General features: G+C 44.1%; 1 protein-coding gene across 2 annotated transcripts in view; it reads left to right on the top strand.

The window, feature by feature from the left end:
- Window positions 1–26,510, top strand: part of DMRT1 (doublesex and mab-3 related transcription factor 1) — a 127,875-nt gene that overhangs the window by 43,212 nt on the left and 58,153 nt on the right. For both annotated transcript variants that reach the window (XM_089913270.1, XM_089913269.1), the window contains exon 3: window positions 23,364–23,653. In XM_089913270.1, coding sequence (XP_089769396.1) covers window positions 23,364–23,653 — 290 coding nt within the window. The remainder of the gene's footprint in view (window positions 1–23,363; window positions 23,654–26,510) is intronic.

The following is a 26,510-nucleotide window of genomic DNA, read 5'->3' as shown; positions in this document are numbered from 1 at the left end:
CGTTGGTTGGCTTCCTGGTTTCAGACTCAGCTAAACCTGAAGGCACCTCTGTATGGTAATGTCATGAAAAAATGACTCTTCCTACCTTGGAATTAAACAGTTGAGCACCCAGTTAATATAGAATGAATGAATGAATGAATGAATTTGTCGAGTTTTTGAGAGCTTTCCCTCACAAGTTGGCCTCCTAGGACAAATGGCTGTGACTGCTCAACATGTATGAAAGAACAGCTCTGTCACCTGCTCCGTGGTTGACTCTTTGGTGAGTCCTTCCTGTGACAGCATTTGCAGTTATCTTTTCAGTAAGCTCAGTTCTTCAGCTCTGAAATCCTTTTAGTCACAGCACTGTAGTCTCTGCTCAGAAGGTCAACTTTACTACCACTTTGGGGCTGGGTCTAGTCCAGAGATGGAAGAGAACCCCCAGGTGAGTCTCCAGGCTCTGCCTATGTTGTTGTTTCCCTTCTGGGTGTGCGGGGTGGGGACAGACAACTTCATCTCAAAACTTGTGCGTTCATGGGAGTATATGCTTTTTTGTTGGTGGTGTTCAGATAATTACTCTTGCTTTATTGTTGATTAAAAAAAAGTCTTTCTTCTCTGACTTGTCAATCCAGTATTGTTTCTGTGATGGAAGAAACCTTGAGAAGCACGGGTGAGGCTGGTGGCTGATGCGGCCACAGATGACACCCAGTGTTTCCCACAGAGTTGGCCGGCTCCTTTGTCACAGACAGAGGCCCCGTGTTTTAGAGTTTATGTAGTCCCCCCTGTGTGCCACAGGCTGTACCCACGCAGAGATGTTCCTAGGTTCTGTGTTTACTTGGAGAATTGCCAAACAGTTCTTAATACTGGTGACCTTTCTGTGAAATGGAGTTTCTGAGAGCATGTTAGATTTCCAGAGACCCGATGGACAATATCTTCATGACACAGGCCACTGGATGAGGAAAATAAAGATGCACGTGATGCAGCTGTGATTGTAGTTGTAAGAAGCTGGCCACTCATATAGCTTCTGTCATGCTGTTTCTTAGTCACCATGATAACATTTTGGTTGACAGGCCCAGATTGGCTCTTGGTAATCATTTCTTTCAGTTGAGATGCAGCTTTCTTTGTGGTTAGGGTGTTGATTGATATGTAGATACAGATATATCTGTGTGTGTGTATGTGTATGTATGTATATGCATGTGTGTCTACACGTACATGTGTGTATCCCAAGTTGTCAGAGGCTTCAGGGCCTTTCACCTGTTGCTTCTGCCACTCTCAAAAGCCACAGGTTTCTTGGGATTTTCCTGGTGGTCCAGTGGGTAAGACTCTGCACTCCCAGTGCAGGGGGCCTGGGTTCGATCCCTGGTCAGGGAACTAGATCCCGCAAGCATGCCACAACTAAGAAGAAGCCTGCATGCTGCAACTAAAAGACCCCATATGCCGCATCGAAGATCCTGTGTGCTGCAACTAAGACCCGGCGCAGCCAAAATAAATAAATAATCAATCAGTCAATCCATCTTTTTTAAAAAAAGCCACAGGTTTCTGGCTCTAGCCCCCGCCAAAAGGAAAGGGCATTGTTGCAGCTGGAGTCTCACTTGGGAGACCTCATTGGCAGCACTTTTTTCACATGCCTAGGCCTTGACTGCACAGAGGCTGGGAATTCGGGTTCTGGCCCTACATTGGGAGGCAGGAATCATCGCAAGTGTGACATATTTTGCTATGCCTTCCTGTCCCTGTGGTTAGTGACATGTTTGGTGGAGCAGTTAGCTGTGAATAGAGGACAAAGCTTGGAGGCGATCACCTCACCTGGTATGTAGTGACTTGTGTACACACTTTGAGAACAGCACGGCAGCAGCTGGCAACGAGGCCACAGTTGCAGAGCTAAACCAGGACCCAGGGTTGGAGCGAGCTGCTTCAAGGATGAGTCAGAAGAGCCACAAGTTAGGGGCTTTGGGACAGTATGGTGTGCCTTTGGACCAAATCACAACTCACAGCCCCTGCCCTGCCTGACATCTCCCAATGGAAATGTCACCTCCCGTCCTGGTCTCTGTTGTTGGAGTCTGAGAACTGTCTTGACCTTGGTGTTTGATTCACCTCCACGCCAGCATATGCACAGTTAGTAGTCATTTATATTCTTCTCCAGGAAACCATCAGTAGGAACAGATGTCTTTTAACTTAAGCTGTTCATTGGCCACATTTAAGCAGCTTCCTTTACCCCTAATGACACAGCTTGGTGGTGGCGTGTGAGGTCCCTGATGGGGTTCTGCTGCCAGTTGCACACACATCCTTAGATTTACCACCTGAACTTCTCCAGGTATCGAAACAATGGATAACGTTGCTTCTTAGGCCTTCCCTGTTGTCGGATTTGGTGAAAACTGCTAGGTTTGATTCTCTGTCGTTTCCCCTATCTGACTTTGGTAAAAGTGATTGAAAGGTTGGACAATGATTATTTTTAGAATCGACTTCTTTTCATTTCAGAGGAGCTTTACTCAAAAGGAAGCAAGGCAGAAGGGAAATCAGGATGGCACACGTGAAGGGTGTCACCCATCGAGGAGATTCTGGTGGGCGGTCTTGGGTGCAGTGGTAGTTAGTGACTACACAAAAGTGGGTTGGTTTCATTCCCAGCTTTTTGTGTGTGGACATTATAACAGCTTAGAGGCACATCTCCCACCCTCACACCTGAGTGGCGCAGCAGAGAAGACACAGAAATGCCCCCAGATGGCTAAGCATTTCAGCGATCGTGTATAGCTAGCAATCCCCGGCCCCTCTCCTCTTTCCCTGCTAATGTTGAAAAGTGAGGTAAATGTAGGGGGACACTTTGGGCTATGTCACCAAATGTCAGTTCTAGAATTAGTATTTCCAATGCACCTGGAATCCCGAAATCTCATCTTAATAACTGATTTGAACACAGTTCCTCTTTCCACTCAAAAAACACTAAAAGTGGGAGCATATATATTGAATTTAAAAGTTTTAAATTTTTGTAAGTTTTACCCTTTCTCTCTCTTCCCTCTCCTATCTCCACCTTCTCCCAGTAGCAGTCTTTAAAAAGCATGATATAGTTAAACGGCCAAATCCAAGAAAAGGGAGGATAAAGGGCTCCAGATAATTCCCAGTTTGGGTTATCAGCCCTCACATAATGGAGAGTTGATTGTGCTTTATTTTCTTGTTATTTGAGGGGAGGGAAAACTCCATAGAGATGGGAAAGGTACATCTGAAGGAGATCTGAAATACTCCCGATTCGAGATAAGTTTGCCTGTAAACCGTTCTAATGTCGGCTTTGGAATATACCATGCAAAGTACTAAAGGTCAGTAAAGCTTCCTTCACAAATTTAGTAAGAGGGAGCAGTTAGCTGTAACAGTGTGCAGCCCTGGAGGTCATAGACCAAGCTAGGAGAAATAATTATGCATGGTAATGGGCAATTACAGATAATGGCCTTTTGCGGGTGGCAGAAGATACATAGCCCCACAGTCTTGCCTGGAATGAACACTGAAGAGCACATTAACTTTATAGCGAGCTAAAAGTTCAGCCCTGGAACTGCAGCACTCCCGCCGCCCCCCTCCCCAAATAAATAAAATCCCCGTCTCACTTAAGGGAAGCACTGTAGCAGCTACACTTATCAACAGCAGAATTGAATACACGAGGAGGCGGGGATTTGCGGTCGGAAAGGAAGGTCAGTTCTTCTCCACCTGCTGGCTTTGTCTCACAAGTAGAGATGGCTCGGGGCTCAAGGCAGGTACGCGAGTGAAGGGGTTGTTTGCTTTCCGGGCGCCAGGTTTGTGTTTGACGTTTAAAATAGCCTGTCATGATTGCCTTGTGGGAGAAACAGATTGTTCCCGCATTTCCTGATTATGACTCTGGGGAGTGATATCACACCGACTGCATTCAAGGCTACTGTCTGACCTCAGAGAAGGCCAGGAGCGGAGGATTCCGCTCCTTTCCAAGTTCAGTTGTACTCAGGAAGCCCTGCCAGGTGCAGCCCAGGCCTCCTGCGGTCCGTCAAAGATGAGCATTGAGAGCAAGGATACCTTTTTTGGGCAGATAATTTGGTGGCTCTCTTGCTCGATGGCAGAGAATGCTCTCACTGTGTTGTGACAGTGATAACAACAATGGCTAACATTTCTCGAACACTGACCGTGTCAGAGCCTTTTTCGCCCTCTGCGGTGTAAGTAGCAGTATTAACCCCATGTTATATATAGACTCAGGGGCAACGGAGACTTAAGTATTAACGGATCCAAGGTCCCAGGGCTGTGGATTCCAGATCTGATCAAGAATTTGACCTGGGAGCCCGAGGTGGTGCTCTCAACCCAGGGCTCTGTTGCCTGGCCGCATCGTGTAGTGGTGAATGCCTGTTTTACTGAGAGAAATGTCCCTGGCTTAGGGGTGAAGCCAGAGGCGTCCAGTTGGGCCTTTGCTGCTGACTGCTAACTAAGCAGCTCAGTGTGCCAGCTCAGGATGAGACACTGACACCAATTGCTCTGAAATCCGCCCTCCTGGAAAGAGAAGAGCCTGCGATACGGAGGTTCTCAAATTTCTTACACTCTTAAAAAAATTCTTGAGGACCTCAAAGAGCTTTTGTTTGTGTGAATTACATCTATCAGTATTTATTGAATTAGAAACTAAAACTGAGAAATTAAGAATACATTTGTTAATTCCTTGAAAATAATAAATCTATTATTTGTTAACCTAAGTAACATATTTTAATGAAAAATAACTATATTTTCCAAAACAAATTAGTGAGGGAGGGTGGAATTGTTTCACATTTTTACAAATATCTTTTATATGTCTGCCTTATTAATAGAACACAGCTGAGTTCCCATGTGTACTTCATTCAGTCTTCTTTTTTTTTTTTTTTTTTTTCGCGGTACGCAGGCCTCTCACTGTTGTGGCCTCTCCCGCTGCGGAGCACAGACTCCGGACACGCAGGCTCAGCGGCCATGGCTCACGGGCCCAGCCGCTCCGCGGCATGTGGGATCTTCCCGGACCGGGGCACGAACCCGCGTCCCCTGCATCGGCAGGCAGACTCTCAACCACTGGACCGCCAGGGAAGTCCCCAGTCTGTTGTTTTGACTGAAATACATGAAGACAGTTCAGCTTCACATAGATAAATAGTTGGAAAAGGAAGATAAATGCTTGAAGAGTCTTTTGAGATCACTGTGACTATTCTTTGATACTAGACCAAAACTTGACAAGTGATAATTTCTTAAAGATTAGTTGCAGTGTGGATCTGAAGCCATGCTAATGAGGTTTTTGTACTCAGTTAAATTAAAATCCATCTTGCACTTTAAATGGATCTGTCAACCATTCATTATTTTGTAATGTCATGCATGGGTCATTTGGAAAATATTTGTTCACTGAATTGTGCAGATCTTCCAAATGTTGACATTTCATTACGAAATATCAGAGAATCCCACTCATTAATATCACTGATGATTTTGTCAGAATGCTCTTTAAGTTTGGAAAGCTGTCAAGCACATGATGGTGGATGTAAGTTTTCCAAAATTCTGGTTTTTACTCTAAAGCTGAACGTTTTGGCAGTAAATACTTTCAGTTGTTTTCCTTGAAGTGATAGGCTCACTTTTTTCATTTTAAAGAAACTGTCTGCCAAATACCCAAGCCTCAGTAACTGTAGTTTGTTATCAGTCATTCTTTCAAGTAAATGGTGTTCCATTAAAAAAAAAAAAAAAAGCAGTGAGCCTGGCTCTTCATTCAAACATTTACACAAGCGCCTCCTCCAAGGAAAACCTCAGCACAAAGCAGCAGAAGTGCTTTGTGAGTCCTTCCCACTTGGTCACCGTGATAATAAGATGCAGTCAAAGGTAAAGATTTAATCAGTTTTTTTTCCTGCTTCATCAAGGGCATCTTAAGCAAAATTGACGTAAACATTTAAAACTGTTTTACTTCATAGCAGTAGGGAATACAGTGACTCTCAGTACAGTTTGGTGGGACTGCCTTGATTCCTGCTAAGAGACCACGTTTTCCCCACCATTGCTTCTGCATCGTCAGTGCAACTGTCAACACAGAGAGAAAGGCCAAGAGCAGCTTTACGGTATTGTGGAAATACTTTTGACCTCATGGACCCTCGAAAAGGCGGTGTGGGCAGGGGGCCTCAATCACATTTTCAGAGCTGCTGCCGTAGGGTATAAGAGTGGGAGTTCCTGGTGCTGAAACACCAACCTCTGGTGGGTTTAAAGCAGTTGTCACTCTGCTGGTGGAGTCACCCTGGAGGCTCTGAGGACTTCTGATGCCTGGGTCCCCACAGCCAGAGGCTCTAATGTAAAGGGTCTGGGGGGTGGCCTGGTCCTGAGGGATTTTACCCTCCACGCTACCCCGTGCAGCCCAGGGTGAGAGCTGCTGTTTTGGAGGCAGGTTCTGTTCCTGGGGGACCCAGTCCTTCTCAGCAGTTGGTTAAGGTACTGTTCTTGATGACTTGAAACATTTTATAGGACAAATACCCAACTGAAAACCAGGGGTATTAAACTGATCTGGGTATATAATCTTGGCTTGAACAAAAGCCATGTGAAATAATACCAGACATAATGTGGCTTTTTATCTCTTCACATTTACTTAAGGGTCTAGTCCTTCTCTTCAGATCACCACTGGGGACCTGCAGAAGCAAAGACAAACATCAACAATCTTATTTTTATTTTATTTATTTATTTATTTTTAACATCTTTATTGGAGTATAATTGCTTTACAATGGTGTGTTACTTTCTGCTTTATAACACAGTGAATCAGTTATACATATACATATATACCCGTATCGCCTCCCTCTTGCGTCTCCCTCCCTCCCACCCTCCCTATCCCACCCCCCTAGGTGGTCACAAAGCACCGAGCTGATCTCCCTGTGCTATGCGGCTGCTTCCCACTAGCTATCTGTTTTACATTTGGTAGTGTATATATGTCCACGCCACTTTCTCACTTCATCCCAGCTTACCCTTCCTCCCCACACCCCATGTCCTCAAGTCCATTCTCTACGTCTGTGTCTTTATTCCTATCCTGCCCCTTGATTCTTCAGAACCATTTTTTGTTTTGTTTTTTTTAGATTCCATACATATGTGTTAGCATACGGTATTTGTCTTTCTTTTCTTGACTTACTTCACTCTGTATGACAGACTCTAGGTCCATCCACCTCACTAGAAATAACTCAATTTTGTTTCTTTTTATGGCTGAGTAATATTCCATTGTATATATGTGCCACATCTTCTTTATCCATTCATCTATCAGTGGGCACTTAGGTTGTTTCCATGTCCTGACTGTTGTAAATAGAGCTGCAGTGAACATTGTGGTACATGACTCTTTTTGAATTATGGTTTTCTCAGGGTATATGCCCAGTAGTGGGATTGCTGGGTCATATGGTAGTTCTATTTTTAGTCTTTTAAGGAACCTCCATACTGTTCTCCATAGTGGCTGTATTAATTTACATTCCCACCAACAGTGCAAGAGGGTTCCTTTTTCTCCACACCCTCTCCAGCATTTATTGTTTGTAGATTTTTAAAAAAAATTTTTTAACATGTTTATTGGAGTATAATTTCTTTACAATGTGTTTGTAGATGTTTTGATGATAGCCATTCGAACTGGTGTGAGATGATACCTCACTGTAGTTTTGATTTGCATTTCTCTAATGATTAATGATGTTGAGCATTCTTTCATGTGTTTGTTGGCATTCTGTATATCTTCTTTGGAGAAATGTCTATTTAGGTCTTCTGCCCATTTTTGGATTGGGTTGTTTGTTTTGTTATTGAGCTGCATGAGCTGCTTGTAACTTTTGGAGATTAATCCTTTGTCAGTTGCTTCATTTGCAAATATTTTCTCCCATTCTGAGGGTTGTCTTTTGGTCTTGATTATGGTTTCCTTTGCTGTGCAAAAGCTTTGAAGTTTCATTAGGTCCCATTTGTTTATTTTTATTTTTATTTCCATTACTCTAGGAGGTGGGTCAAAAAGGATCTTGCTGTGATTTATGTCATAGAGTGTTCTGCCTATGTTTTCCTCTAAGAGTTTGATAGTTTCTGGCCTTACATTTGGGTCTCTTTAATCCATTTTGAGCTTATTTTTGTGTATGGTGTTAGGGAGTGATCTAATCTCATACTTTTACATGTACCTGTCCAGTTTTCCCAGCACCATTTATTGAAGAGGCTGTCCTTTCTCCACTGTACATTCCTGCCTCCTTTATCAAAGATAAGGTGTCCATATGTGCGTGGGTTTATCTCTGGGCTTCCTATCCTGTTCCATTGATCTATCTTTCTGTTTTTGTGCCAGTATCATACTGTCTTTGATTACTGTAGCTTTGTAGTATAGTCTGAAGTCAGGGAGCCTGATTCCTCCACCTCCGTTTTTCTTTTTCAATATTGCTTTGGCTATTCGGGGTCTTTTGTGTTTCCATACAAACTGTGAAATTTTTTGTTCTACTTCTGTGAAAAATGCCATTGGTAGGGATTGCACTGAATCTGCTTTGGGTAGTATAGTCATTTTCACAATGTTGATTCTTCCAATCCAAGAACATGGTATTATCTCACCATCTATTTGTATCATCTTTAATTTCTTTCATCAGTGTCTTATAGTTTTCTGCATACAGGTCTTTTGTCTCCTTAGGTAGGTTTATTCCTAGATATTTTATTCTTTCTGTTACAATGGTAAATGGGAGTGTTATCTTAATTTCACTTTCAGATTTTTCATCATTAGTGTATAGGAATGCAAGAGATTTCTGTGCATTAATTTTGTATCCTGCTACTTTACCAAATTCATTGATTAGCTTTAGTAGTTTTCTGTAGCATCTTTAGGATTCTCTATGTATAATATCATATCATCTGCCTAGAGTGACAGCTTTACTTCTTCTTTTCCAATTTGGATTCCTTTTATTTCTTTTTCTTCTCTGATTGCTGTGGCTAAAACTTCCAAAATGATGTTGAATAAGAGTGGTGAGAGTGGGCAACCTTGTCTTGTTCCTGATCTTAGTGGAAATGGTTTCAGTTTTTCACCATTGAGGACGATGTTTACTGTGGGTTTGTCATATATGACCTGTATTATGTTGAGGAACGTTCCCTCTATGCCTACTTTCTGGAGGGTTTTTATCATAAATGGTTGTTGAATTTTTTCAAAAGCTTTCTCTGCATCTATTGAGATGATCATATGGTTTTTCTCCTTCAATTTTTTAATATGGTGTATCACATTGATTGATTTGCGTATATTGAAGAATCCTTGCATTCCTGGGCCAAAGCCCACTTGATCATGGTGTATGATCTTTTTAATGTGCTATAGGATTCTGTTTGCTAGTATTTTGTGAAGGATTTTTGCATCTATGCTCATCAGTGATATTGGCCTGTAGTTTTCTTTGTGACATCTTTGTCTGGTTTTGGTATCAGGGTGATGGTGGCCTCGTAGAATGAGTTTGGGAGTGTTCCTCCCTCTGCTATATTTTGAAAGAGTTTGAGAAGGATACGTGTTAGCACTTCTCTAAATGTTCGATAGAATTTGCCTGTGAAGCCATCTGGTCCTGGGCTTTTGTTTGTTGGAAGATTTTTAATCACAGTTTCAAATTTCAGTGCTTGTGATTGGTCTGTTCATATTTTCTATTTCTTCCTGGTTCAGTCTTGGAAGGTTGTGCATTTTTAAGGATTTGTCCATTTCTTCCAGGTTGTCCATTTTATTGGCACAGAGTTGCTTGTAGTACTCTCTCATGATCCTTTGTATTTCTGCAGTGTCAGTTGTTACTTCTCCTTTTTCATTTCTAATTCTATTGATTTGAGTCTTCTCCCGTTTTTTCTTGATGAGTCTGGCTAATGGTTTTTCAATTTTGTTTATCTTCTCAAAGAACCAGCTTTTAGTTTTACTGATCTTTGCTATCGTTTCCTTCATTTCTTTTTCACTTATTTCTGCTGATCTTTATGATTTCTTTACTTCTAACTTTGGGGGTTTTTTGTTCTTCTTTCTCTAATTGCTTTGGGTGTAAGTTTAGGTTGTTTATTTGAGATATTTCTTGTTTCTTAAGGTAGGGTTGTATTGCTATAAACTTTCCTCTTAGAACTGCTTTTGCTGCATCCCATAGGTTTTGGGTCGTCATGTTTTCATTGTCATTTGTTTCTAGGTACTTTTTGATTTCCTCTATGATTTCTTCAGTGATCTCTTGGTTATTAAATAGTGTATTGTTTAACCTCCATGTGTTTGTATTTTTTACAGAATTTTTCCTGTAATAGATATCTAGTCTCATAGCGTTGTGGTCGGAAAAGATATTTGATACGATTTCAGTTTTCTTAAATTTACCAAGGCTTGATTTGTGACCCACATATGATCTATCCTGGAGAATATTCCATGAGCACTTGAGAAGAATGTGTATTCTGTTGTTTTTGGATGGAATGTCCTGTATATATCAATTAAGTCCATCTTGTTTAATGTATCATTTAAAGCTTGTGTTTCCTTATGTATTTTCATTTTGGATGATCTGTCCATTGGTGAAAGTGGGGTGTTAAAGTCCCCTACTGTGATTGTGTTACTGTCGATTTCCCCTTTTATGGCTGTTGGTATTTGCCTTATGTATTGAGGTGCTCCTATGTTGGGTGCATAAATATGTAAAATTGTTGTATCTTCTTCTTGGATTGATCCCTTGATCATTAAGTAGTGTCCTTCTTTGTCTCTTGTAATAGTCTTTGTTTTAAAGTCTATTTTGTCTGATATGAGAATTGCCACTCCAGCTTTGGTTTTGTTTTTTTTTTGCAGTACGCGGGCCTCTCACTGCTGTGGCCTCTCCCGTTGCGGAGCACAGGCTCCGGACGCGCAGGCTCAGTGGCCATGACTCATGGGCCCAGCTGCTCCGCGGCATGTGGGATCTTCCCGGACCGGGGCACGAACCCATGTGCCCTGCATCGGCAGGTGGACTCTCAACCACTGCGCCACCAGGGAAGCCCCCAGCTTTGTTTTGATTTCCATTTGCATGGACTATCTTTTTCCATCCCCTCACTTTCAGTTTGTATGTGTCCCTAGGTCTGAAGTGGGTCTCTTGTAGACAGCATCTGTACGGGTCTTGTTTTTGTATCCATTCACCCAGTCTGTGTCTTTTGGTTGGAGCATTTAATCCATTTCCATTTAAGGTAGTTATTGATATGTATGTTCCTATTACCATTTTCTTAATTGTTTTGGGTTTGTTATTGTAGGTCTTTTCCTTCTCTTGTGCTTCCTGCCTAGAGAAGTTCCTTTAGCGTTTGTTATAAAGCTGGTTTGGTTGTGTTGAATTCTCTTAGCTTTTGCTTGTCTGTAAAGGTTTTAATTTCTCCGTCAAATCTGAATGAGATCCTTTCTGAGTAGAGTAATCTTGGTTGCAGGTTTTTCTTCGTCATCACTTTAAATATGTCCTGCCACTCCCTTCTGGCTTGCAGAGTTTCTGCTGAAAGATCAGCTCTTAACCATATGGGCATTCCCTTGTGTGTTATTTGTTGTTTTCCCTTGCTGCTTTTAATATTTTTTCTTTGTATTTAATTTTTGATAGTTCAATTAGTATGTGTCTTGGCATGTTTCTCCTTGGATTTATCCTGTATGGGACTCTCTGTGCTTCCTGGACTTGAATAACTATTTCCTTTCGCATATTAGGGAAGTTTTCAACTATAATCTCTTCAAATATTTTATCAGTCCCTTTATTTTTCTCTTCTTCTTCTGGGACCCCTATAATTCGAATGTTGATGCGTTTAATGTTGTCCCAGAGGTCTCTGAGATTGTCCTCAATTCTTTTTCATTCTTTTTTCTTTATTCTGCTCTGCAGTAGTTATTTCCACTATTTTATCTTCCAGGTCACTTATCTGTTCTTCTGCTTCAGTTATTGTGCTATTGATCCCTTCCAGAGAGTTTTTAGTTTCATTTATTGTGTTGTTCATCAGTGTTTGTTTGCTCTTGAGTTCTTCTAGGTCCTTGTTAAACGTTTCTTGTATTTTCTCCATTCTATTTCCAAGATTTTGGATCATCTTTACTATCATTATTCTGAATTCTTTTTCAGGTAGACTGCCTATTTCCTCTTTATTTGTTAGGTCTGGTGGGTTTTTACCTTGCTCCTTCATCTGCTGTGTGTTGTTCTGTCTTCTAATTTTGCTTAACTTACTGTGTTTGGGGTCTCCTTTTTGCAGGCTGCAAGTTTGTAGTTCCCGTTGTTTTTGGTGTCTGCCTCCAGTGGGTAAGGTTGGTTCAGTGGGTTGTGTAGGCTTTCTGGTGGAGGGGACTGGTGCCTGTGCTCTGGTGGATGAGGCTGGATCTTGTTTTTCTGGTGGACAGGACTGCATCCGGTTGTGTGTTTTGGCGTGTCTATGGCCTTATTATGATTTTATGCAGCCTCTTTGCTAATGGGTGGGTTTGTGTTCCTGTCTTGCTAGTTGTTTGGCATGGGGTGTCCAGCACTGTAGCTTGCTGGTTGCTGAGTGGAGCTGGGTCTTGGCATTGAGCTGGGGATCTCTGGGAGATTATCGCCGTTTAATATTACGTGGAGCTGGGAGGTCTCTTGTGGACCAGTGTCTTGAACTTGGCTCTCCTACCTCAGAGGCACAGCCCTGACGCCTGGCTGGAGAACCAAGAGCCTGTCATCCACACGGCTCAGAATAAAAGGGAGAAGAGAAGGAAAGAAAGAAGGAAGAAGATAAAATAAAATAAAATAAAATAATTAAAATAAAAAATAATTATTAAAAAATTTTTTTGTAAAGTAATAAAAAAAGAAAGAAGAGAGCAACCAAACCAAAAAACAAATCCACCAATGATAACAAGTGCTAAGAACTGTACTAAAACAAACAAAACAAAAACAGACAGACAGAACCCTAGGACAAATCGTAAATGCAAAGCTATACAGACAAAATCACACACAGAAGCATACACATACACACTCACAAAAAGAGAAAAATGGAAAAATATCTATATATCGTTGCTCCCAAAGTCCACCTCCTCAATTTGGGATGATTCGTTGTCAATTATTCAGGTATTCCACAGATGCAGGGTACATCAAGTTGACTGTGGAGGTTTAATCCGCTGCTCCTGAGGCTGCCCGGAGAATTTTTCTTCTTTGTTTGCACAGCTCCTGGGGTTCAGCTTTGGATTTGGCCCCGCCTCTGCGTGTAGGTCACTTGAGGGTGTCTGTTCTTTGCTCAGACAGGACAGGGTTAAAGGAGCCGCTGATTCGGGGGCTCTGGCTCACTCAGGCCGGGGGGAGGGAGGGGTACGGATGCTAACCTGTGGCGGCAGAGGCCAGCGTGACGTTGCTCCAGCCTGAGGTGTGCCGTGCGTTCTCCCGGGTGAGTTGTCCCTGGATCACAGGACCCTGGCAGTGGCGGGCTGCACAGGCTCCCAGGAAGGGAGGTGTGGACAGTGACCTGTGCTTGCACACAGGCTTCTTGGTGGCGGCAGCAGCAGCCTTAGTTTCTCATGCCCGTCTCTGGGGTCTGCGCTGATAGCCGCGGCCCATGCCCGTCTCTGGAGCTCCTTTAAGCAGCGCTCTTAATCCCCTCTCTTTGTGCACCAGGAAACAAAGAGGGAAGAAAAAGTCTCTTGCCTCTTCGGCAGGTCCAGACTTTTCCCCGGACTCCCTCCTGGCTAGCCGTGGCGCACTAACCCCCTGCAGGCTGTGTTCACGCCGCCAACCCCAGTCCTCTCCCTGGGATCCGACCTCCGAAGCCCGAGCCTCAGCTCCCAGCCCCGCCTGCCCCGGCGGGTGAGCAGACAAGCCTCTCGGGCTGGTGAGTGCCGGTCGGCCCTGATCCTCTGTGCGGGAATCTCCCCGCTTTGTCCTCTGCACCCCTGTTGCTGTGCACTCCTCCGCGACTCTGAAGCTCCCCCCTCCGCCACCCGCAGTCTCTGCCCGCGAAGGGGCTTCCTAGTGTGTGGGAACCTTTCCTCCTTCACAGCTCCCTCCCACTGGTGCAGGTCCTGTCCATATTCTTTTGTCTCTGTTTTATCTTTTTTCTTTTGCCCTACCCAGGTTCGTGGGGAGTTTCTTGCCTTTTGAGAGGTCTGAGGTCTTCTGCCAGCGTTCAGTAGGTGTTCTGTAGCAGTTGTTCCACACGTCGATGTATTTCTGATGTATTTATGGGGAGGAAGGTGATCTCCATGTCTTACTCTTCTGCCATCTTGAAGCCGTATCTTCTACAATCTTATTTTTAAAAGAAAGTTATACAAGCAGAATCTAAGTCCCAAATCTAAAGGGGGCTGGCCTTGAGCAAACTTAAAAACTGACACCCCTCTGTTCAGCACCCTTCCTGCCAAGAAAAAGACCGTGATAAAGGAAGCCCCTACCTTTTAAGTTGTTGGAATACAGTTCAGACCAGACTTCTTTTTTTATGTTTTATTGGAGTACAGTCGATTTACAAAGTTGTGTTACTTTCTGCTGTACAGCACGGTGAACAGAGCAGAGCTTTTCTGTGGAGACCTCAGTATGTGGACACAGTCTATCAAAAATGCTCCTATAGTAAAATTTTCTCAGTGTGAAAAATACTAAGAAGATTGGAGAAGGGATTCCCCGTAAGATCTCTTAGAATAGAACACTGGGTGGAGAGGAAACTCATTGGGCATCATGTCTCTTCTTCCCTCATCCACTCCCAGCAGGAGCTCTGCCGCTGGCCTGTGTGGCCCTGCCCACCCCTCCGGTGTGCCAGGCAGTGTGGACAGAGCCTCAGAGTGACTCTGGCATCTTGCCAATGACAGGAAATTCTGAACTGGCCTGCAGAAGAAAACCTCTTTCTTGGCCACGAGATCAGCCTTCATGGCCATGAGACATTTTCTGGTAAAGTCAGAGATGTGGCATTTTCTCCATATCTGGCGAACCCTTTCCCTCCCGGGTGTTGGGGGAATCCTGCGGCACACAGTGGGGGAGGCAGGGAACTGGGAGCAGAAACTGTGACCAGGAACAATGGTAGGTGCCACGTGTGTGAGCTGGGAGCTGCCGGGATGCCATCAGCTGCTCCCAGGGACCGCACAGCGAAGCCTGCGCTTTACGTGGCAATCTTCAGATCCAGTTAAGATCTTTCCTTGGAGGAGAGTCTAAACTCCATAAGTACTGTGCCAGCAGCACCCTCATTCTCATCCCGTTGGGACCCTGAGCTCCTTCTCTGCTCTGCAGGCTGCTCTGACTTCCCAGAAACTTTTTTCTGTCTCCTTTCGTTGCTTGGAATTCCTTTCTCTCTCCTTCGCTCTCTCCTCCTTTGTTTAAAAGCCTTCTACCAGGAAAACCTTCTCTGATCCCTTAAATTCTCCCTTGCTCATCAACACAGAGAGGAAGCTACTTGAGGGCAGGGTTAGGCTTTTGCTTATATTCTGAGCATTCCCTGCCCAGCACTTTGGGAGCTGCTGCACACAATAGATGTGCTTGTTACTCACTGAGCTTCTCAGTGGCCGCGGGGCAGCATGTTTCAAATCTCGGCAGCTCCCTTGGGAGGCCTGAATTGTTTCATTTTCTCCATCATCCTCTGTATCTCTTGCTTGTTTTCTTTGATCTGGTCATGCTCATCTCTCTTTCTGTCTCTCTCCCTCCCCACCCCCCTTTTGGTCTCCCCCAGATCCCTTTGCATCCCACACTGACTTTCACACACCTTTGAAACAAGCCTCTCTGAGTTTTAAAGGCCAACGTCAGGTTCACTTTGTTATGCAAAGCCTTCACCCTACAAAGAAAAGTGACATTGACGCATTCCTCCAGGACCAAATTCCATTAAAAAAAATATTCCTTGGGAAAGAAGAGAAATGGGCTGTAACATATTCCCGCCTTGTGGTTGAGTGGAGAGTGATGTTAATGAGCCAGCATCAGCAGAACTTGTACTTTGAAGGCTGGACTTAATTTCTCCCTCCTGGCCACACAATTTTTGTGTTTTCCCATAGCCTTAGTCAGTCTCTCCTTCTGTGTGTGTGTTTCAGAATCCCCCCTTACTGCTGGGCCTTGCAGCATCAAGGAGTACGTCTTTGTCCCCCAAAGTGCGGCAGGTTGCCTCGCACACATAGGCGCTCAGTAAGTTTAGTGCTCTGAGAGTGAGTTGTTTCTCCGGAATCAGGGGAAGGTGGCAGCTGTGATGATGCCCCTCGTCCACCATCACGGTCGACCCTTATTGGTGTGAACAATAGGCACGCTGTCGCTTCAGTCATCAGGCCTTTCCTGCGCTAGCTGTGTTTTAGCTCGGAAAACCCACCCAATCCCTTGGTCAGGATGGTGAGCTTTTCTTCTTGGAGTTGGACGACTGCTCCGAGGGGCCAGGCATCAGCTCACAGACCGACTTTTCTCCCCATGTATCAACGTCTCCCTTTGGGTTCTTTCCCTTGTAGGGGAAGAGTCCTGAGGCTGATTTCTCAGTTTTCCCTAAATCTAGGAAATGTCAGGAGCTGGTTAGTCTGGACATAGGGTTGCCCTTTGGTGAAGACTGCTTAAAAACAGGGAGCTGAGGAGGCCGCCTTGTTCCAGCTTGTTCCAGCGAGCGGCACCCCACTGCCTCCTCCAGATTCCATGACATGTCATCAAACAACATTGTCTTTTCTTAAGACCTTAATTTTCCTTAAAAAAAAAAAAAAAAAGAATGGAGACAGTGACTTGTACTTTTGCTGTACCTTCCTACCACTCAGCACAACATGTTAGTAGATGGCGGGTAATTTTGAGATCTTGGTTAACATTCTGCCTGGTTAACACTTAAAACTAGAAGCTAAGTAGGACAGGCACCACGCAAGGGATGGGGTTATGAAGAAAAATAAAACCCGGTACACATAAATCTACCACTTACTTGAGATGGCTGTGAATCATAAATTTTGGTTTCCTATGTGATCTTTCATAGAGAAAACTGGGGGGTTTGGTTTTGTCGTTGAAAAGGGAGTATGGCTTCAGGTTTGCACATAAAGGACACAAAGCGCAACAACTCTGGGAATCTTGACACCAGACAAGAGTGGGAGAAAAAACCTTCACATGCCTCAAAATGAATTACTGGTTAACTACTATTAATATGCCATGGGCCCGGAGACCAGCATATAACACTGCAGGATCAATAAGGGTATTTATCATGTGTGGGTATTGATCTCTCAGGAAGGAGTGAGTCATATTTCACGCTGCATATGTTAGCGCAAAAAAAAAAGTAGCAGAGGGATTGGGAAGCCTTATCAAAGAATGGGACGTGTTGAAGGTAAATAAATGTACAGAGCCACAAATCAGACCATTGCAATAAGAAGACATCGATTCTATAGGCAACGTCTCTGCAAACGTCTCTGTTGGATGATTGCTGCTGGTCATTTTTCCAGATAACATACTTCTCTGGGCACTGCTTCCTTTCTTAGCTGTTGAATCCAGACCTGCTGATCTTTCTTCCTTACAGCAGACATTAGGACTATTTCAGTCGTAAGTAACAACACTTAAAACAGCTGGCTTCGTGCTTTCATTTGCATCTTGGCAGAGGACTTAGGGGTTGATAATTCCTATTAAGGAGCAACCCCATTTTCTTGGAACAGTGCCACTGTACTTTCTCTTATTATGAATATCATTGTTAAGTCACCTTGACCAGTTTTTTTTTTTTTTTCCTGTACGCAGGCCTCTCACTGTTCTGGCCTCTCGCCTTGCGGAGCACAGGCTCTGGATGCGCAGGCTCAGCGGCCATGGCTCACGGGCCCAGCCGCTCCGCGGCATGTGGGATCTTCCCGGACCAAGGCACGAACCCGCGTCCCCTGCATCGGCAGGCGGACTCTCAACCGCTGCGCTACCAGGGAAGCCCAGACCAGTTTTTATTCTAAAAAAATAAAGAGTGAGATCCAGCTTAAGAATTTTCAGCAGACTCATTAAGGTGTTTGCTTTTCAGTATACTGCTCTGGTCTTTGTAGTTAGTCATACTGGCCTTGTGGTTTAAAGCACACACACACACACCCTATTTCAAATTTTGTATGCTTTATATATTTTGTGGCTTGTGAGTTGGAAATCTTTCAGGTTTATAGTCAGTTAATAGTGACACTTAGCATGACTTACCAGCTCAGTGGTGAAGAGACTGTCTCCAGTTACTCTTTGGGGAATTCTGCTGTAGCAGAGGTTGGAGAGATGGCACATCCTGCTTGTATTCTTACTCTGGGCGAGAGCTACATGTTCCTTCTCAAACTGGATTGAGTAAAGCATGATCACTCAGCAGTGGAGCAAGGACCTGGAAGGGGAGCTAGGCGGCATCCCTGGTCCCTGGATGACAGGTGTTAGTAGTGTAATGTGGTTGTTTGAAGGGAATTCCCGGAAAACCAGACATGCCAGTAATTTTCATGTAGTTCCTTTTTTCTCTTTACTGCAGCCTCCCTGTGCGAGCTTATAGTTACCTCATCTGGCCTGGAGAATTTAAAGAGCCTTTCCATTGTAGACTATAGACCACATACATATCTAGAAGAGACTGTTCTAGCCTAGTCTGTTCCCCTGCCTCCTTATTCTAGATCCTTCTTTTGTGCTTGCATCAGACTGATTTTCCTAAAACATTTTTTATGTTACTCCCTTGCCCTGAAAACTCATCGACCCCCTAGAGCTTGAGGGGCAACCAGAAGCCCTTGGCTGGGATTCACATGCAAGGCATTCCACAGTTTGTCCCCAAAGTAAGTTTCCAGTCTCAGCATCCACTGTCCCCTGACGTGACCTCTACACTCCAGCCAGGCTCATCTGGTCACTGTCCCTGGAACACATCTTGTCCTTTTCCTCCTGCATTATCCTGTTGATATTATTCTCCTCTCTTGATTGCCTTGCCACCCTCACCATCTCTGAATCACCTCCATCCTGACTCACGTCTCCACTGCCTTTGCTGATGGTGACATCTGCCTATACTGTCATCGTGGCCATTGGATCATTACTTGTAGGATTCTCGGTCTACACCTAATTTTCCCGAATAGATGGGACCCTCTTAAGAAGAAATGAAACATTTTGAATATTTCTTTGTGCCTTTTACAATGTCTAGAGCAAAGCTTTGGACAGTTGTTACATGATAACTAATGAATTAATCAAATATAAGTACCAAAGTACACCTTAAGGGGATTTCCCTGGCGGTCCAGGCCTTCCAATGCAGGGGGTGCGGGTTCGATCCCTGGTTGGGGAGCTAAGATCTCACATGCCTCGAGGCCAAAAAAAAAACAAAACATATTTAAAACAGGAGCAATACTGTAACAAATTCAATAAAGACTTAAAAAAAAATGGTCCACATAAACAAAAAAATTTTTTAAAAATCGGCCACACCAAACAAAAAAACACCCTAAGATCAAGAGTAAATGATTTGTGCATTACCTGCTCCTCTTGATAGTCCAGAAGCTTTATGAGGAATAGTATTATAGTTTGTCACTATACTAGCACTTGAAAGGGTGACTTAAGCTTTTGTGGTTAGAATAAATGAAGAAAGTCTGGGTGTGAGCCACGAAAATCAGAACCATCTGGCAGCAGTATACACATAGTACCCACAGCTTGTGATCCAAGCTCTGCAGTGATTTCTGTAGAAGCCCGACGTCTTTGGAATTCATTTGTGTGCTCTTACTTGGTAGCCAGTCAGGGCTGTTCACAATAATGCAGCCAGGAGTCACATATTTTTAGGGATAATTTATAGAGCAGTTGCTTTGAATCATTAAACTAGTGGTTCTCCATCTTTTGAGCGCATCAGAACCTACTGAAGTCTTTGTTGTAACTCAGGTTGCTGGGCCAGCCCTCAGAGTTTCTGATTCAGTGGGTCTGGGGTGGGTCCGAGAATGCCCATTGCTACAAATTCCCAGGTGATGCCAATGCTGCTGATTCAAGGACCACACTCTGAGCACCGCTGGATTAGACACATAATTTGATGCATGTTTATCTCAGCCTTGGGAAATTTCCACTTACTGGTAGCACACACATAAAGCCTGGGAGGCATAAAGATGTTTTGAACATTGACCAGGCATTTTAATTTGGAACTTTAAAATACGGTTTGGTGGTTTATAAAATAAGAATTTGGTAGTTCCACATGTCCCTGGAATGGATGCCCTCTCCTAGTGCTTTTTAAAATGTCACTGTTTGAGAGTGCTTAAACATTTTAAGAGTCTAAAATATTTAGGCATTTACTCTCATAAAGCTCACATGATTTTTATTGTTTATTTAAATGCTAGTATGGATCGAAACTTTTCCAGCATATATCTTAATTTATTCTTAAAGGTCATTATAATTTGAAAGAGGGAGTAAAATATGGGTAAGTAGAAAAGTGATCGCATTTTAATTAATTACAGTCATCTGTAGCAAAACAAATCCTTGCTTTGACCTGATGTAGCATTTTATTTGAGGTTTACTCCGAAATGTATTGAAGCCATGCTCTTGGTACTTTGAGGATTATCACTGACAACATTTTGTTTCTGGGTAAACTGAGGCCTGATTAATGGTCCTAACTAAAGTTATGATGTAGAAATTCATGAACCTGTACCCTGATCTGAGAATGCTCGTGTCTTTGGGTTTCTGTTTAATTCTTTGCCTCCTACTGTATTTTGTTTTCTTTATCAAGAAGCTTGCTTTTGAAGGGCAGGCCCTAGGGGTATCCAGTGTTTTTCAACAGCAGGGATGGGAATGAACGTCTAAAATGCCTTCCTAAATGCCTATGACATTGTATACGGATGTCCCACTAATGCTTATGACTGGGTGGTAAGAGTATGTCATTCATTCCTTTTCTGATTTAAATAACTATATAATTTATCATTTTTTGTGAAACTTGTATTGCTTTTGTAATCAGGTTAACATACAGACATGACATTGAAAACAAAAGAGTTAGATACAGAAAACCATCTATTTTGCCACTACATTGGTGTTTAAAATAAGAGATAGACCAGTGGGAAAGTTCAGGAGTAAAGAATTGCAGGTGCCTTCTCCAGACACAGGTAGAGTGATGGAATTGGAACTTCTCATCTCGTTAGCTGGGAAGAGGAGGAGAGAAGAAGAGATGTATAATAAGAGAGTGGCCCTGACAATGCATCGCCAGGAGCCTGAGGTGGACGGACTTGCTATCCTGTCAGAGAAAAGAGACTTCAGTGCTGACTGTACAATGAGGCTGTAGAAACACATTTTGTTGTAGATCTCTCCCAAACCTTCCAGAGCATGCACGTTTAGTCATGCCTTCCCCACATTCAGTCAGAGGACACTTCCTGAGCACCTGCTCTGGGTCACGTGTTGCTAGTCCTGGGAATTTCTCTCCACAGGCTTCTCCCTGCCTACGTGTGTTCAGCCCTTCTCTGTGTTTTAAAAATGAAATAACAATATCTTATTACTCCCTGGAGCTTCTAGTTTTTCCTCGTATTTATTTTGAGGACAGGCTACTTGAAAAAACACTGTTCATTGATCCCTTCTGCAAATATTTACCCCCAGGTGTCCGGCAGTGTGCTCAGCACGGGGGGTGCATGGTGGCGCCGCTCGCTGGGTCGTCCCTTCTGACTAGAGAGCAGGCTCTTCATTGTATTCATCTGTTTCCTCATAGCTCACTTGCTCCTTTATCTCGTGAAGGCTTCTGCTTCTCCAACACTGTGCTAAAAGCACAGGGCCCTAAAGACCCAGCCCTCTATGGGTCTTTTCCAGAACGAATTTTGCTTGATCTCTTAGCAGGGTCGACACTGCAGCCTGCCCCTCTGCCATCCCTGTCGAATTTGTCCCCTGTGGCCTTGCGTTCTCTCCTCTATCCTCCAGGGTTCTGGCCTTGGCGCTCTTTTCTCCTTTCAGAACATACTCTTCCGTAACAGCTCCCTCCTCTTCCCGGATGCAGCCAGCATCTCCCTGAGGTGACTTCTGAATCTCAGCTTCCAACCTCAGCCTCTCCCATGAGTGCAGGTGTCGACTTTCTCGGCCTGGCTCCTCTCCCCCTTGTCCGTGCCCCTCTGGCCCCTTGCGTGATGAAGCCGACTTACCACCTGCACCTCTGCTGCCACCCCAGGCCTCCTGCTCTTCCTCTTTGCCTTTTCCTGCGTCTCGCGTCCTGATGCCCCTCAGTCCTGCAGTTCTCTTGAGCTCATCTCCCCCATGTCTCTGGTATTTGCAGTCTGCTGAGTCTCTCCCTGACGGCTTCAGTGGCTGCCTGGTGGCTCTCCCTGACTCTGGGCTCTCTTTCCTTTGCTTGTCTTAAGAATTGCCATCAGTTGAATCACTCCAAAGCACAGCTCTGATCCTCTGTGCTCCTTGCTCAGATATCCTCAGTGGTTCCCACCACAGCCTGGAAAGAGTTCAGAGAGCTGGTCTGAGGCTTCCCCTCGCCTGGCTGCAGTCCGCCTGTCAGACTGGCCCTCTTTTGCCCTTTTCGCAATTCTTAACCCGACAGCCCTGTCCATCACTCCCAAGGTCCCCTCCCACTTTCCTGCTTCCATCCCTTTGTCTTTGCTGCCCTGTTCTCAGTACTCTCTTTTTCTCATTTTCACCTATTTCCTGCTCCTCTTTTAAAGTACAATGCAGGTGCAGTTTTTTTCTATGACGGTCTCTGTAATTCCTTTCTAGGTTGCATGTCATCTTTCCAGCCTTTGAGTTTCCATAAAAGTTTATGGGTATTCCTGTATGAGAGTCCTTGTTATAATTTGTAATCCCATCGTCCATCCTATACTGTAGACTCCCAGTGGGCAGGGGCAACCTGATACCTTGCAGCCATTTTAGGCACTTGGCCAACTCTTAGAACATTGTTTAATAAATGTCTATTGGAGAGATGACTTAGGAGCCCATTCAGTTGTTTATTGGAATTGACAGCTTAACATCTAGACCCTGGGTCGGCAAACTTCAGCCTGTGGATCACTTTGGCCCACTGCCTGTGTTTGTGAATAAAGTTTTATTGCAACACAACCACGCAACCGCCTGTACATTCTGCAGAGGAATGGCCACAAAGCCTAAAAGAGTTACTAACTTTTACAGAAGTTTGTCTCCCGGGGTCTGTGCCATTGTCCAGACTTCAGGATTCGGTATCAGCAGTTAGAAGGAAGTGAAGGAAACGATGTTTTCTTCAACTCTTAGCCTCTTGCTTTGGCTCTCGGATATATCTGTGTGGACATACACATAGAAAGGGCACTAGGATTTTTTATTACTTTATTTAAAGTGAAATACAGTTAATTTTGTTGTAAGACTGTTGCAGACAGCCAAGTTAACTATATTTGATCTCTAATTTCTTGACATTAGGATAGGAATGTCTAGGTAGAAGTTAGACCTGGTCAGGCTTTATGGGATTAAAATGACCCCTGCCTAAAATGTTTTTGGTATTCTCAGTAAAAATAATCACCAAGGGTCTGCCAGCTGTGCCGCCAGAGTTACGCCAGCCTCAGGAACCCTGCTGTATTCCGACCGCAGGAGCAGTAGCGTGCCCAGGTGCCTTGGTCTAAAGCTCTGCAGATCTTGAGGAGGAAGGCCATACGATGGCAAGGTTTAGAGGTAAAGTTCTGTAGGCCCGCATATTAATACCACGTTGTCTTTTTCTTTCTTTCTGTTTTTTCTTAGTAGAGGGCCGGGTGGCCGTTCAGGATATTCCTGCTGCCACCAGCAGAGGGCACGTGGAGAACACACCTGACCTCGTTTCCGACTCCACCTACTACAGCAGCTTTTACCAGCCGTCTCTGTTCCCTTACTACAACAACCTGTACAACTACCCGCAGTACTCCATGGCCTTAGCCGCTGACTCCCCCTCCGGGGACATGGGAAACCCTCTCGGGGGCTCCCCTGTGAAGAACAGCCTTCGGAGCCTCCCAGCCCCTTACATGCCCGGTCAAGCGACAGGAAACCAGTGGCAGGTAAGATGTTAGCAGAGCGTGAACTGGGTATGTGAAAACCACACACGTAAGCACACGCTCACAGACGCGCACGCCCAACTCAGCACACACGTGTGCCATTATGCATAACGTGTAGAAAGTTTTCACTCTACCCATAACATCATTTAACCCCAGAGGTTGACTGCAAGGAATTGTAAAGAAATCTGGATATATTTGTTTCTGTTTTCAAATTTTACCTTTCTCATCCTTCGATGTCATTTTGCATAAATACCCAGTTGGCCAGAATCAGCTTCACAAGTGGCTTATGTAAGAGGCCACATCTCCTCTAGGCTTATCCCCACTCTTTAGAGCCGCTTAGAAAATGCTGGCTGTGGTCTTCTGGGTGGCAGTAATCCCAGTGATGAATTTTGACCCTGGAAGGGAGATGTGTTCTGATCTGTATGTTTGCATGGAAGGAAGGTGAGAGAAGAACTAGGTCACTGCTGTGCTGGGCCAACTTGAGAGCATTTTCAGCTGGGAATGGAGGTCAGTCTTTCATATGCTAAGTATGTGCTTCTGAAATAGTGTGCCATCAAGAGCTTTTAATATTTGGGATAAAACAAAGCATTTTGCATTATCAGGGAATGTTTATTCAGCACTGTTCTGCTTCCTCAGTTTTCACCATTTCTATCATGCCAGTGTATCAGCAGCAGATTCAAGGCCTGGAAAGCATTCACAGGCTGGATTACCATGTTGTGGGAATGTGCATGCATGAGCACCTAGACTCTGCTCCTCCAAGCACCCCTCCAGCTGTAAGATACCAACTCTGAGAGAACTGGCCTCATTTCGGATGCATTTACTGTGCTTGGGCTTTCCCAGCTAGGCTTTGATTCCAGCACAATGCAACGTATGTATGTGGGAGTTTAGGGTAATTGACCTTCTTATACTCACTTTTAAAAAATGTGCATTGACGTTTTCCTCAGAGCAATTCTATTCCATTTTGCCTTTGTAGATGTGGGGAAGTTGTGGATATTCGCATCGCCGCATTTTTTGGACTCTCACACTAGCCTTAGGGATCTGACTTCCTCAGCGTGTTAACGTGTCAGCTCTAATCCCCTGGGTTAATCATCTTCATAAGTTTTCTGTACATTTTAATTTTAGAATCAGACTTTTAAAAAAGGCGCTGGAATTGACAGGTGATAGGAGTATAGAGGAAATGCGATGATTTATGGATCTTCCGGCTGGACCCCTACAGGCCTTTCAGAGTGCCAGTTGGATTTTATGATTTGGGGCAGGTTTTAGGTTGATTTCTGTTAGAGACTGTCCTCTAAGAAAGGAGAAAGAAGTAGCTTATAGTTCTTAAAAACCAGCTCTCCCTACAGATTCCCATGAGCCAGGGACTACTGCTGGAGTATCCTGGTTTTCTGGCTACTTCTAGGCTTTAAGGAGAAATTAGGGAAGGTCTCTGAACCTGTTGGCTTATGAGGAAAAGGATGAGAAAGAAAATTCTTAAGTGTCTTCCGAAAGAAAAAGAGCTCACAATCAGAAGCATCAGAAATCTTCTAAGTTAATTTACCCCCCACTCTGTCAAGGTCTTTCCAATGGCGTAAGATGGCTGACACACTAATGTTTGTTCTTAACTCCACCTGGAAGACGTGGGGAGGGTGTAGCAGAAGTCTTGGATTTCCTTGGAGGTCTCTTGCCAAGGTCCACCCTCTGGGGGACCAGGGACAGCCAAGAGGAGACATTCTCTTGGGCAGCAGCGTTGCCTGGTTTTGGAGCGCTGCCTCAGCGGCTGTGTACGAGGAGAGATCCCCCTAAGGGCAAGTTCTTGTACCCCTGCTGCCAAGGGTGAGAGGAAAAATGTTACCCAGACTTTCTTAGTCATGTGGGGGGCCTGCAGTTTTGATGCTGTTGGCACCTTCTCTAGAACCACCACTTACTAGACTGGAGAGAGGGGCCCCTGGTTAGAGGCCCAGGAGAGATGCCAAGGCCTCATTTAACATAAGAGCTTGTTTTCAAGGAGGTCTGGGCTCAATCTATTTCCTAGCCAGTTTTCACCATTGGTAATATATTCCCATCTTAACAGATTATTTTGCAGACATTTTACGCGTCTGTGGATTAATCTTGTAACCAGACCTGATCCCGAGCTTGACTTACAAACTTATAGTCACAGCCACAAAAATGATTTCTCTTGGAAATAAACTCTAACGTTAAAAATAGAAGAGCCAACATCCATATAAGCCATCATTTTGCAAAAGGACAGGTGAAAGTCAGTCCAGTAATGGTCAGTCAGTCCAGTGATGGTCAGAGTCGAAATGGATCTTAACAGAGGTCCCTTTCACTGAGATCTGGAGCTGGGGTATCTGCTCAGCACCCAGAGCACCCACAGCTAGTTGATGACAGAGCCTTGTCCAGAAACCAGGCCTGTAGATTTAGGGAAGCAGCACTGTGTGTTTTGAGACACATGGAGTCTGGCGCTTGGAGTTCTATATTCAATTCTAACTTGTGATTTAACTGTTGTGTAGCCTTGAGGAAAATACTTAACCCTCTGAAACTCAGTTGTTTTGTCTGTCAAGTGGGCATAGTACCACCTTCACAGAACTGTTGCATGAATATATAAGGCAGCATAATGACTGAAGTGTATGTGGAAGTTTCTGTGTGTACCAGCAAATGCTATGCTGATATTAACTTCTTGTGAATTTATTTCATTAACCATTATTTTCTCTTGGCCCTACTCTTTTCTGAAATCTATTTAATTTTCAGCCTTTTGCTCATATGTACTTTAGTTAGCTACCTCCGATCCCCTTTGTAATAAGATGGGGTATACATAATGCACATTTTTGTTACTGTTGAAAGACCATGACATGTGAACATGGACCAAGTATGAATGTATATG

This window comes from Delphinapterus leucas, chromosome 6 (genome assembly GCF_059928025.1).
Source record: "Delphinapterus leucas isolate spDelLeu-1000000601 "Yukka" chromosome 6, BTC_Dleu_Yukka2, whole genome shotgun sequence".
NCBI lineage: Eukaryota > Metazoa > Chordata > Mammalia > Artiodactyla > Monodontidae > Delphinapterus > Delphinapterus leucas.
Note: the sequence above shows the minus strand (reverse complement) of the source record. Positions and strands in the feature narration are given on the sequence as shown.